The following is a 13307-nucleotide window of genomic DNA, read 5'->3' as shown; positions in this document are numbered from 1 at the left end:
CAAGTGCAACTTACTGTGATGTTTTTTGGTTGTTCTTGTTTTGTTTGCTTTTTTCAGTTATGCTTGATGAGAATCTGTCTCATTTAACTGTATTAACTGTTAGGTTGGAGGGGAAGGACAAAACTTGTAGTCAAGTAGTAGTAATGTTGCTAATGCTAAATGCTTCCTTTTTGTTATTCTTGTTCTGTTTCTTCTTCTGTGCTGTGGTGTTATTTGTAAATGACTGCAAGTATTTGGTAAGGCAGCACCATTCCTGGTTTATTTCCTGCTGCAGGTAGTGCTTTACGTAAAAGAGGAAATGAAGAGAAATGAGCTGCCAGAGCCAGCAGTGATCGGTCTCCTGTGGACCTGTGTCATGAATGCTGTGGAATGGAACAAGAAGGAAGAGCTGGTTGCAGAGCAAGCCCTCAAACACCTAAAGGTGCATGTGTGGGTGAAGAGGGGAAGGGCTGCAGTGAACTAAGAGAATACTTTGTACATCTGTCAAGTTTTTGCCTGCTTAAATCCAGGAGACTGAGAGTCTTGAGGGCTGACGCTGAGCACACTAAGCATTGGAGTGTCTTGTGTCTAGTCCTGTAGTCAAATTAATGCAAAACTGAGGTAGTTCAGATTATCGAATGCCCTGAGACACAGTGCAGAGAACCAGGGCAAACTGAGGTGGTCACAGCCTGAGCACCTCTGCAACTGCACTTTCTCGGCATGCCGGATCCCAAGAGACTCCTTGCCTTGGGGACAGCACTGAGCAAGTGCTGAGGCTCAGCTGTGCTGCGACCTGACTAGGAAGCCTGCAGGAACTGCCTTTGCAATGTCTTTGCCAGAAGCAAAGAAGTTTTGGGAGCTTGGTGAGGTGGCACCTGTGCTGGCTTTGCACAGAGCTTGGTTAGATCCAGGCAAGGCTGCTGAGCTCAGAATCTGTGAAACAGTCTCACTGATGTTGACTGTGGGAGCTGGATACTCGGCGACTTGTCAACTAGTAAGCCAGGAGCTGGCTTGAGAGTGTGTGCACTGTGTAGGGTGGTTACTCTCTGATCCAGGTACTGTCCTTATGGCTAAGAGAACTGAATGCATAGAGAGACGGGCTGTAGCTTGCTAAGTGATGACAGATCGCAGTGTCACTGTTTTATGGTGATAGAAAAACTCTTATGACCCTGAAGCGGAAGAAAAACCCAAAACCTGAAAACAATGCAGAGGCATTGGAGCCATTGCAGTGGTTGGTGTTCCTCATCTAAGTCTGAAGGAACTGTGTGGTGCAAGACACTTGAACTGAGAACAGAGGCAAAAAGGCTTTTCAGCAGAATTAGTCCTTTTAAGCTAGTAAACCATGAGCAAGAGAATACTCCCTCACAGCCAGGGCTGCAAAGATTTGCCCTAGGCTAGAAGCAATCTGTACTTCATTCTTTATGGTAAAATGGATCTTAAGCTTGATCTGAATTCCTTTCTTCTTCATATTGGATGCCTCTATTGGAGTTCCCACATTGGTTTAGCTCCTACTACTGCTGTCCTTTCATCTGAATTTGGTTTCCCAAGAGCAACATCAGCCATCCTAGAAATGCAGTGGCTTGCGATCTTTTGTAGTCTTTGATGGTAAAATTGAATGCCTTGAAGTCTTCTCAAGTGACCCAAACAGCATTAGAGGGATGAGATAGTTTCCAGAAGGAGGAGAGACATTGTTTTTCTTGTTCTTTTGATGTAAAAATTGATCATATCTCTTTGAGTTGTAACAGTATTCATTGTGATTTACTGTCTGGTACTGCAGGGCAAATTAACAAATATTTTTTTGAGTATTTGAACATGGGAAAAATAGAAACATAGCTGGCTTTGTGCAAATATTGTTGACTGGATGCTTAGTCATATGAATCTCACTGTCCCAAGCCATCAGCTATGTATGTAACCCCACTAAATTAGGTAAGGCATTTTGCCTATATGAGACAGGCGTCTTTCTAGTTAGCACTGTCTGAAAACACAGGACAACTTTGTATGAGGTATTTACTATTTGCAGCTACAGGTAGGATTTTAACAGAAACAGTAGTAATAGAGATTTAGACTTTGCTAGCTGCTTCTTTACATTCAATTTTTCAAAAATGAACAGCATTTGTTTCACATCCTCCGTCTATAGATAGGTAGAGACAGATCTCGGATTCCTCTCTTTGGACTCTCGGCTGACGCAATGTGTCAGCCTCCTCCAGAAATCAGATTAACACTGTTAGTGTGACACACAGCCTGGTTCTGTGCCCTCCTGTGTGTCAACGTGCCCTGAAACAATCATAGAGTTGTTTTGCCCTGGTGGTGCAAGTCAGGATGTGTTTAAATACGTACTTGACATGGGACATGCCAGGTGGTGGGATTTATTCTTGTATGGCTGTACCTGACATGTAACTTTCACAAAGCACAGCTCCCAAAGCTTGGACATGTGGGTACCAGTCTCTTGAATTTATTAGATTTCTTTTAGTAAACTATATGCAAGGGGCCCCTGAAAAGACATATCAAGGCACAGAACATTAACCTAGTTTACAGTTCTTAACAAGCTGTTCTTGGATGGGTGGCTTCCTAATGGAGGTGGTGGGCAGCCATGAAGCAGTAAACGCCACATGTGCCATGCACACGGCAGGAGCTGAACTCAGGGGGAGACGGGGCAAGCTGTTAAACCCAGAATCTTACAGGATAAGCTCTTCATCGCCCCAGTAACCTCGCCATGACACTGGGGGTTAGCCCCTAGGCCACCTCCAGTGCAGGAGAGAGACGTTCCCCATGGGTGGGGAAAATCCTCCAGACAATTTGCGCTGCCGGCAAGCCTGTGGTGTGAGATTCGTGACGCTGCAGCTGCTGGCCTGCTGCTACCTAACCTGAGGCAAATGGAAAATAACGCCACTTAACTCAGCCAGCAATGAGAGAACACTAATTTTATGGTTTCTTAGTCAGTTAGACACTTGTGAAACTTGTAATTGTAAGTCTGTGCCAGTTGAGGAGCGAGAGGAAAGCAAAGGGAATCGGTCAGATGTGGCAAATCCTAAAGGTAGGATTTTTATTATAAATTGCTTAACACTTAGAGACAGCAGCACTTCAGAAACCTGTGGATGGGAGTGGGTTCTGCTGGTGCATTTTATTTATTTAATAGCTGTATATATTGCCCTGCCTCCCTGCAGCTTACCTAGATACCAGCTGGATGCTTCCAGGGCCAAAAGGGGGAAAAGAGCGAGTCTGCTACCTAAAGCCTGCACAAGTTTTGCAATGCTTTTATAAAACAGAGTCGTTTTTTCTAGAGATGTGGCTATACCTGCCAGAAGTGGAAGACTCAGCCTCTGGTGTTGGCTACATTTAGTAATTTCTCCTAGTTACTTTGTAAGGGGTTTTCTTCCACAAGTAATAGTACTGTCTGCCTGCCTAGCTGCTCTTGTTACAGCTGCACTGTGATCTTTTGCTCTCTCTTTCTTTAAATTAATAGCTGATAATCATTTTGCAAAAGACTTTCAAACTTTAGTCGATTTTCATGCATTTTAATATTTTTTTTTCATGGATCATGTTGAGTAAAACGCTCAGAATTTACCCTCTTGTAAAGAAGTCCTGAAATGTATGTTCTTCTGAAAGTGCCCATCAGTGCTGCTGGTGACGGGTGGTTTGGTACCTGACCGTGTCCATCGACAGCCCCGGTCGCACAGACCAGAACTCTGCTGCATTAGGCCATTGCAAATCCATCTGAAAAATGCCAAACTGACAGTGTTACTGAAAATGATGAAGAAAGGCTGAACTGAGCAGTACAAAAACAATTTAAATGGTAAACTTAACATATATTTGGCTGGGGGCTCTGAAGATCAAGGTCTTCCCTTCAGCTCTGAAAAATGCTTTTAATATTACCTTTCATTTAAGATTGCAGTCTTACCTGGACTTGTCACAGGCAAAGAGGAGGGGAGACTGGAGAGATGGATATAAACACTGCAGGTTTTAAGGAAAGAGTGAACAGGATATGGTCCTTTAACATAATTTCTAATTTTAAAATCTGAAATAAGAGGAAAAAATGCATAACAGAAAAGTTTTTACTGCTACTCTCTTGTCCGAATAACATTAGCAGTTAATTCTGTGCTTTGAAAACATTGCTGTTTACCAAGGCAAAGGTTATCATGATACTCTGGTGGTGATAATAAGAAAAAATAATGACACTTGATCACAGTTATCTCAAATAACTTAAATTAGTTCAATTTCCTGGGACTTCTGAAACCCCTGTGAAACTAGAGTTTTGTATTTTCACAGCCTTCATCCTTGGATGCCTTACGTTATGAACATCAATAAAGCATCATCACTCCTGAATCGGCATCATCCTGCCTTGTGAAGTGTACGAACAGCAGTGCTCTGAGATGTGGACTTTATAAATTGATTTTACAAAATTCAGTATCTAAAACTGGTACTGAATTTTAACTCGCAGCATGCAGCAAATCTTACAAAAGCTCATTGATATTTATGTATATGTGTTTAAGCAAATGCAATTGGCAAGTAAATCTAAAGTTTCAGTGGAACAGATTTCCAAGGATGAAATTCATGATACAGACATTAAAAGTTTTTATTTATTTTTATTCTCAGTATACTGACATGCATTTTGTTTCCTACCCTGTCTTCCTTTCAGCAATATGCCCCCCTGCTTGCTGTGTTCAGCACTCAAGGCCAGTCAGAGCTGATTCTTCTCCAGAAGGTGCAGGAATATTGTTATGACAACATCCACTTCATGAAAGCCTTTCAGAAGATAGTGGTACTCTTTTATAAAGGTAAAAGTCTATATCTACTCTTGTATACTGTGCATGGATTCTCTGTGCCAGTCACTCACCTATGATGCCATAGGAGTCGGATGTTCTCCAGGTGTTGCATATGAGGAGGTTGAACTCTGGAATAACTTACGCTTTGATAGTTCAAAGGAGCGTGTGGCAACAGGAAAAGCTGAAACAAGCTTTTGTGTCTTTGTTGCATTTATCCTGTAGTCCAGAAGCATGTGCAGGATCCAAGCACCATCCACAGTCTGGTCAAGTGCAGTTTAATCCTTGTATAAAACCAGTTCTAGGAAGACATTTCTGTAAATTCCTGGCAGGTTTAAAAAGGTAAATTAGAGCTTGGTTTTAAGAAACCTTGAAAGTGCAAACCTTTTTGGCAGGAAGATTTTGTTACTTCTTCCCTGCCAGAGGAGCTTTCCTGATTATTCTTTCCCTTTTACTTTCCCCACTGGTTTCTTGCAGGTGCCATAGTTTGAGGGATTTAATTTTTATTGTGAAGTTGACTTCTTTGCAAGTTAACTCAGATCGAGTTGTCATAGAGACTAATGGTCTTGCACAGCGTGTGATAGGTGGGTGCCAGTTTGTTCTGACTTTTTGCTATAAATGGTTTAAGGAGAAAAATCAGCAGGAGTAGAAACCCAATATTGATCTTTGGTCACCCTGTTGTGTCCAGGTACATATTCAAGGCAAACAAGTTCAGACTGTTAAAATAATGGCTACAGAAGGCAGAAGTGAATCAGATGGATTTATTTTCTACTTGTGTCAGTATAGCATGGCTTCAGTGATCAAATGAAAAAATGATACACCTTGTTCTTCTGCCTGCAAATTATGCAACTTGTAAAGACTGCTAGTGACTGAGGACAAACTTCAAACTGCAACCTGCAGCAAACACTTTTTTCAGTTTTCTTGGAAAAAGAAAATTCACTCCAGACACATTCAGTGATTGCTCTAACTGCTGTGCGCTCAGACAACAAGTGATGGTTAAAGCAGAAACAGTTCTGTGTAGGACTTCCTTCAGAATTTTTGTAAATTCATGACTGTATTAGCCTGCAAGAGCAACCGCATGGCCTGTCAGTGGAAGCCATAAGTTCAGCATGTCCAGCACACGCGATACTGTATTCATACCGGGCATACCTGGGGTAAGCACGCCAGAGCCCTGGCCTCTCTGCTGTCTGTGGCCGTGCCACGGCACGGCTGCCGGCCCTTCCCAGCCCCGGGCAGGCTGAAGTTTGATCTGCCCCGTTTGGCAGACTGACTGCTGCCTGCTGGCAAATGCTGGCCTGACTGTATGGCCACAAGCCGTAGGGCCCTTCTGAGCGCTGGGCACAGTAAGGAAGTCTATTTAAAGCAGCTTTGGAATCAAACAGTGTCCATTAGGTGAGGACATGCTATGGCGTTAACCAGGGAAAGTTCCGGGAGTGCTAGTCCTCCCGTTCCTGTTTCTCCCATGTGATGTTATTGTGCTTTAACCACCCATGGCTCTGGCTTGTCCAGAGCCGTGAGGAAGTTGATGGCCTAAAGCCGGGACCGAGTGCTGCCTGCCTCTGCTTCATTTCCATGCTGGTGGATCTCACTCTCTTCCTCTCCCCAGCTCATACATATCCACTGAAAACAAGCCATAAGGTCTTTATTTAGAGACATACACTTTATTGTAGATAAGTTGCTGAAAACAGCATATCTTCTCTTTCCTAGTCAAGGAGAACAGTCCCCAAAAGTGATTACTGGTTATGCTGGTGGTGAGGGAGCAGCAGATGGGAGCAGCCCCTTTCTGTTGTGCTTCAATTGGAACCTGCACAGGAACTGGAGAGGTTTCAGGGGACCTAATGAACTTTTTCTGGTGACAAATATAGACATCTGAAGTATCTGTGGATGTGCAGCGAGAAATTCAGCTGTCTACCAGGATGAATGTGGACAGCTTATTTGCTTGTTACTCATTATGAGGGAGTGCTTCCTGGGCATGAAGATAGCCTGGGTGGCATTTGGTGCCTGTCATCACTGATGACTTTGACAAATTTAGTTGCATGACTACTCTCATCAGCATGTCCAACATCTTGCATTTAAATCTTTCCCATGTTTCCATCATAAAATAGCCCTTGGATTACTTTCCTGGGAGTTACATGGAAACACCAAACATGATGGGAATGGTTGGGTTCATTAGCATCTAGAAGGCCTGAAAGCCTGTGGTATTTGTTTGTTTGTTTTTTAATTCTGTCTCTAACAAGGAGGAATATCCACTTTTCCCCCAGTGAAAGTCCAATCCCTGTTTTTCCTTATGTGGTAGCAGCTTCTTACCAGCTTGTAGGTATAATCTGCAAAAGCAGTTCTATAGTCAGTTGAAGCTTGTTGACATTATTGTTATTATGATATCTTTAGGTTCCTGGTATACTATAGAGGAAAACAAGCTGTCCAGTTCTGTACTGATCCTTGGCTATGATGTTGCTTCTCTGGTTATTACTTAAAGCCAGTGCAATTATAAACATGCCTACTGCATTTTGACCAATAATTTAAAAGCCAGTTGCAGAATAAGAATGACTGAATTCTCCTGAGTGACATCTGCTAAGTTTGCCAGCCTTCTTGCTAGTTATGTATATTGTTTTTTAGTCCATTCCGTGTTTCGGTGTGTCCCTTAATTGTGGGTAAAATAAGCACTGAATTACACTCTATAAATTGTATTCAGTTGCAGAATCTCCTTTAGTTTGTGTCCAACCTGGAAATTTCAAATGTGAAATACTGATGCAATTGAAATTAATAACCATTCCTTTCATGAGGAATTTCAACCTTTGAACAGCAAACACCCTTAGCAGGCACAAAGTGTCTGTGTACTCTTGCATTAGAATTCAAGACAACATTTACAAAATATGGAGGGGGAACAGAACACAAGTACATGTGTAGTAGCACTTATCGTTGTCGTTAGGCCTCAGAGATACTCTTCTGCAGCACAGAGATCTTGTAACCAAAAGATGCAGACTGGCTTCTCAAATGCTGCAGGAATCCTCTGCTTACAAGAACTGAATCTTCAAATTCCACTCAATTCACAGGTTTTGTTATTCAGTGGGACATGATTATCTTTAAATATCATCATTATTCAAGTATTTCCTTTTGGTACTGGATGCAAAATTTTCCCAGCAAAAGAAATATACCATAAAGACCCTGACTGTACTGTGAGAGACATTCCTGGCATTGAAAGAACCCTTGCCTTAAGGCTTTGTCCTCGCAGCTGAGTTAGCTGCAATAGAGTTGAATTTAGGAGATTGATTGACCGTGTTGGCAGCTGACAGGGTTTGCTTTTCCCTTTATCGCCAACGGCTTTGCAGTTTGAGTTGAAAGCAGAAATTCATTTGAACTGGGTGATTCAATACAAAGCTGAGACCTGAACTTCAAGCAACTTTCCAGTTAACCCTGCAGTAAAGGCACTGGGTTCCTCAGCCTCTGCTCTGCAGCTCCTTCCTTCCATGAGGGTTGTCCCTGGAGGCTCTGGCTGTGGGTAGTTTGGGTTGTACCTGTAGGAAAACCAGCTCTCTGGGGCTGACAGAACCTGGGACTGCAGTGAAAATGATGTGCACACCCCCACAAACCACGATGTTCAGCCTCAGCCATTAAAAAATATATATATATATATAAAATCAACTTTAATAACGAATAACTATATATATATATAAAATGAATCATTCTCTTCCTCCTCCCATATCCCCGAGTGTTCCCATTGCTTCAAAGCAACCTCGAGGTATGATTAACTACAGCCTGTTCTGCATGATTGTTTAATTGAGCATCTCTGTGCTGACAGAAGAGTATCATCTCTTAGGAGCACTGGAGGCATGAATGTATTACAGATAATATTTCTCAGAAATGAAAGGAGAGTTGCAGTTGTCTTTTTTGTAGTTCAATGCATCTTGTTCTTCCTATTAGTGTAGGAGGCTTATTGCTATGGAGTTATATACAGGCAAATTTTCCATCCACCTGACTCGAGAATGTTTTAATCTTCTAGGCACACAGTGAGATTACATGCTGCTGTTATCAGGTTTCAGGTTTTGGGGAGGGAGGGGAGAGATTCTCCCCTTCCTCTTTGGCAACAAAAGCATCAAGCCGACAGTCTGCCAATAAAATAAATGAACTTAAATCCTATTACTCCTGGACTGAGATATGTGCCTACTTGGAGGCGTGTCCTTGTACAGTATTGTAATATGGACTGTAATGCAGCAATGGGCTTCTGCAGCTTATTCTATACAGCAACTTCATGTTTTTAAATGTCCACAACACCCAAGAGCTCTAGCTTGAGCCCTGGGAGGGGGTTGTTCTATTTTTCCTTTCCTGAAATCTCTCCTGATTTTCTTTGCTTCTCCCTAAGGATCATAATAGGTGTCACACCTTCAGTAATTCTGCAGATGTGGTTGTGTGAACTGTAGGACTCTGTGGTATACATAAGCTTTTACGTGCAGTTTCATGGGAGTCCATGTGAAATATTTTCAGGTTTGCTAAATTAAAATCCTGATTTGTTAAATGCTGTAATGTCTTTGAGCTGCTGCTAAAGACTACTGGCAAGTATTCAATGCAACATGCTTGAAACCTTTTTCTTAGCTCCAGTGTTTCTCTTGCATTGGAGAAAAAGTCCATTGTGGTGGGCTGTGATTTCAGGAAGATGCAGCTTTATATGCCACTTGTAGGATTCACTAAACACAAATTTGTATGTACTGGGAAAAGCCCAGAGCCAGCATCCTCCCGTTTTCCCCGTTTTTGGCTTACTGTCAGCTGCAGCAAACTGCAGAAGAGGTTTTGTTTTGGAGAGTGTCTGAGACAAGGTAACTTCTAGTCACATGCACTCACGAAATTCCAAATTTTCAGGGAGACTTTATAATCATTTACTATTGGATGTCTTGGGATAGTCTTGGTTAAGTTCAAATGTATCTCTGGTTGCTTCCATCGGTTTATTATTCAACAGCATATGTGAAATATGTCTTCTCTGTCTCATTTTATCAGATGCTTTGCGGTTTGGGTGTCATTTATCTGAATTTGCCTTCTTCCTGCCTGCCACATCTACTATAATAAAACCTTTAGGCAGAAGGTGATGGTTGGGGTCGGTGCTTTGGCAGCCAAATATCCAGTGGGTGGGATGGCACCAAGGAGCTCAAGGAAGCCATGAAGAACTTCACTGAAATGTGTTGGTTTTGTAGAGCACGGGAGGGTTGTTTGTTCAAAGAAAAAAAGAACGGAAATTTTAATGAGATGTAGAAAGCTGTCTTGGGTCTTTTTATAGAACGAGTACAGTTTGGTATTTTTTTGTTTGTTTGTTCTTGCCTCTTGCATTACATAACTGCCAAAATGCCATTCTGGATCCCAGATTTTGCTTCCGCAGCCATCAGTTACTGAGATATTTGGCTTGGCTGGATTGTGGGAGCTTTTTTCCTGGGCCTAGAGGTCTGTTGCTAGCCCTACCTTTGCATCTGTTGGAAACAATAAGTGTTGTTGCTGCTTATTAGGATTTCTGTATTCTGAATCTCACTCAGCCTCGCATTCCCTCACCGACAGCTATTTTGTTCTCAATGCTTGACAGAAAAATGTCAGCTGGGCTATCTGATTTGGTCCCTTAGAATGGGTGGTCTGAATAGTGGCCTTAAAACTTATCAGCTAAAACAATATAAAGCCTTTAGGGGGCGATGATTGCAAAAAATCCCTCCTGGCTGTCTTTTCACTGTTCAGTCAGGAGGTGTCTGTCACTTCAGATTTCTAGAACCATGCACAGTTCTGTGATTCAACAGCAAGAAAAGGCATGGTATTTCTTCTAAGATGTGCAGACTAAATTTTTTTTTAATCCAACTCTCTTACATAGTGTATTTAAAGCAGATGAATAGAGAACTGTCCTTTACAGAAGCGCAATATTTGGTACTTCATTTTAAGCCCTAATACATTACACGCTTTGTTGCATCTGGAATCCCTTATATGCATCAGATATTCTGTAGTCGTAACCTAAAATAGTTCATGCAAAGCTTGTTCCACAATGATTATATTAACTTATTTTAGGCTGCCTTTTTGAAGAAAAAAAAATCTCTCTACACAGATGTTCAAAATCTTCTAACCTCTGATCTGTATTTCAGCTGATGTTCTGAGTGAAGAAGCTATCCTCAAGTGGTATAAAGAAGCACACGTTGCTAAAGGCAAAAGTGTTTTTCTTGACCAGATGAAGAAATTTGTGGAGTGGCTGCAAAACGCTGAAGAAGGTACGGATTCATTTAAAGAAATATGGTAGTCTCTTGGCAAAGAGAATTTCTTTTTTCAGATTTTAGTTGCACAGCATATGAAGTACACAGGCTTAGAAGACAGCAGGCGTGACTGCTCCATATTGTTTCTAGTCATGCCTGAGCAAAAAACACTTGCTGCTTTTTAATGTTTATGATGTCCTTGTGAAGTCCTGAAGTCATCAGGTACCACTTCTTTGGAGGTAAATTCTTTAAGCTTCTGTAGGAGGAACGCAGCACCGATGATGACATGATGTACCTTGGTATTAGCATGGCAGCCCAACATTTTCTGTATTGCTGCCTTTTCTGCTTATACCATCTGCACTGGCGACGTGAACACAGCGTAAACCTGCCTGTGCCACTGCAGCTGAAATCGCTGTGAACTGAATGGGCAGGCTGAGATACGTGCTCTGTGTTTGCTGCTTTAAAATGGTTATTGTGGAGGAGTACTGGTTTCCTATTCTGCATAGAAAAACACATCAGTTTGTCCTGAATCATTAAGTTACATTTTTTGCATGGAAAAGGAATTCCACATCAATTGAGAAGATCAATCCATGTGTAATAGAAAGGAATATAATTATTAGTGCTCATTTGCATACATTTAATGGAATTAGTTTTAGAAACTTGGAGGGAATACCTAGTAGTAATTACAAGATAAGACTTTCCAGCAATTCACATGTGCATGTGGCAGTATAAAGTGGTAGATCCTTTCACACGTAAGACTTCAGACTAGCAATCTTGGTCTAATTAAGCATTTTTTCACCTTTTAATCTTCTGCTTGTATGCCTTTCTGCTGCTCTGTACTTTTATCCTTTTCCCACATCTCCCCTCTGCCAGATGTCCTTGATTACAAAGTCCAGTACAAATGGAGACCAAATGTTGCTGTAAGAACACACAGACCATGTTTGCTCTGAGAAAGCTGACCTAATGTGTAATATTTGTTGGCAGCAAGCCCTTTCCTGTCAGGTGAACACACACAAATACAGCATGATGCAAAGTAGCTTTACATGATAAAAGGCACTGTGTATGTTCCTACTTCTAAATTTCTTGTACTTCTCGTGTTTCTACTTCTTAATTACTTCTGTCTTATTCTATACAAATGATAAAAAAATGTTGTTTATAGATATTTAATACCTGCTGTAAGGTAACACCACATATACCATCCTAGATAGGCTGGATGGTGATGCTGATCGATATTTGCAGAGCAAAGAGTTTACAGGGTGCTTCCTGGATGATAGCATCGCCTACTCATAGAGATTAGAAAAGCGAGCAAATAACGCTGATCCTTTATTAAACTCGGGTCAGATAGGCATTGCATGGCTCTGCAGATGAGGACCAGAATAATTCACAGTGGTCTGGTTAAAACTCTAGTGACAGATCTGTAAACGAAGATCTCCACCGCGGAGGGCCCAGAGCAGATGTGCGTCTTCTGCAGCTGCGCGTTTCTTTCTGGCTTAATCTGTTTAATCTGTCAACCTTTCCTAGGAAGTACTAGGTGTGAAGAGAATTTTCATTTGAATTTTGGAAGGATATCTTCTCATTTGTATTGAATTACATCACTGTCCTTGTGCAACCTACGTGAAGTGTTTTACTTTGTTCTCTTCTAGAGTCGGAGTCTGAAGGGGAGGAGAACTGAGACGGTTCAACAAAGCACAGTCTCAATCTAGGTTAATGCCAAATGCGCTTGGGAATGCCGTACTGTTCAAGCAAAGAGGCTTTACTTCAGTGTCATACAGAAAACTATAGGCTAGGCTTTCCTTTTGTTTAGAAGAATAAAGGTTTTTAATGGAGCCCTGAGGCATTAGATACTTTACTTGGGACTCTACCTCTGGCTCATTGTACACTAACTTAGGCAAAGACATTCAGCAAGGAGCCATATAGAAAAAGTGAAATGAAATACTTATGGACTCCTTTTTATTAACGGTCTTTTTCAGGTACTATGGTATATGAACACTCCAGTTTCTGTTTTTAGAACTGTTTGGTCTGTGTTTGTAGCTCAATATTGGCTTGTGTATGTGATTTGACACCACCACATTTTTTTGAATAAATGGCTTTTATATCTTAGTTTTCTGGTGTTAGTGAGTATGTTTTCTAAATTGGGCTTGCCAAAGTTTTTATGATTCTTCAAGTTAAAATCTACAAGAATGTCAAGAGTCTGTTTTCATACTTGTCACAAACTCAGCATCCACAGCTAATTGGGATCACTGTCTAATCTTTATTCCTGTATTTTCACATAACTTTGGACAGATTCCATAGCAAATATTGATTCATTCCATTAATTAATTCAAAGAAAACTCTGCACAGTCCTAATTTTGCAGGTACA

At 41.4% G+C, this 13307-nt stretch overlaps 1 protein-coding gene across 1 annotated transcript in view; it reads left to right on the top strand.

The window, feature by feature from the left end:
- Positions 1 to 13048, top strand: part of BZW2 (basic leucine zipper and W2 domains 2) — a 56401-nt gene extending 43353 nt beyond the window's left edge. Inside the window, exons 9-12 of the mRNA XM_082044245.1 lie at positions 275 to 421; positions 4616 to 4754; positions 10844 to 10966; positions 12592 to 13048. Of these exons, the coding sequence (XP_081900371.1) occupies positions 275 to 421; positions 4616 to 4754; positions 10844 to 10966; positions 12592 to 12620 (438 nt within the window). The 3' untranslated portion in view covers positions 12621 to 13048. The remainder of the gene's footprint in view (positions 1 to 274; positions 422 to 4615; positions 4755 to 10843; positions 10967 to 12591) is intronic.
- Positions 13049 to 13307: the final 259 nt, after the last annotated feature.

The sequence above is a fragment of the Streptopelia decaocto genome (genome assembly GCF_964273445.1).
Source record: "Streptopelia decaocto genome assembly, chromosome: 2".
Lineage (NCBI taxonomy): Eukaryota > Metazoa > Chordata > Aves > Columbiformes > Columbidae > Streptopelia > Streptopelia decaocto.
The sequence above is the reverse complement of the archived record's forward strand: the minus strand, read 5'-3'. Positions and strand labels throughout refer to the sequence as shown.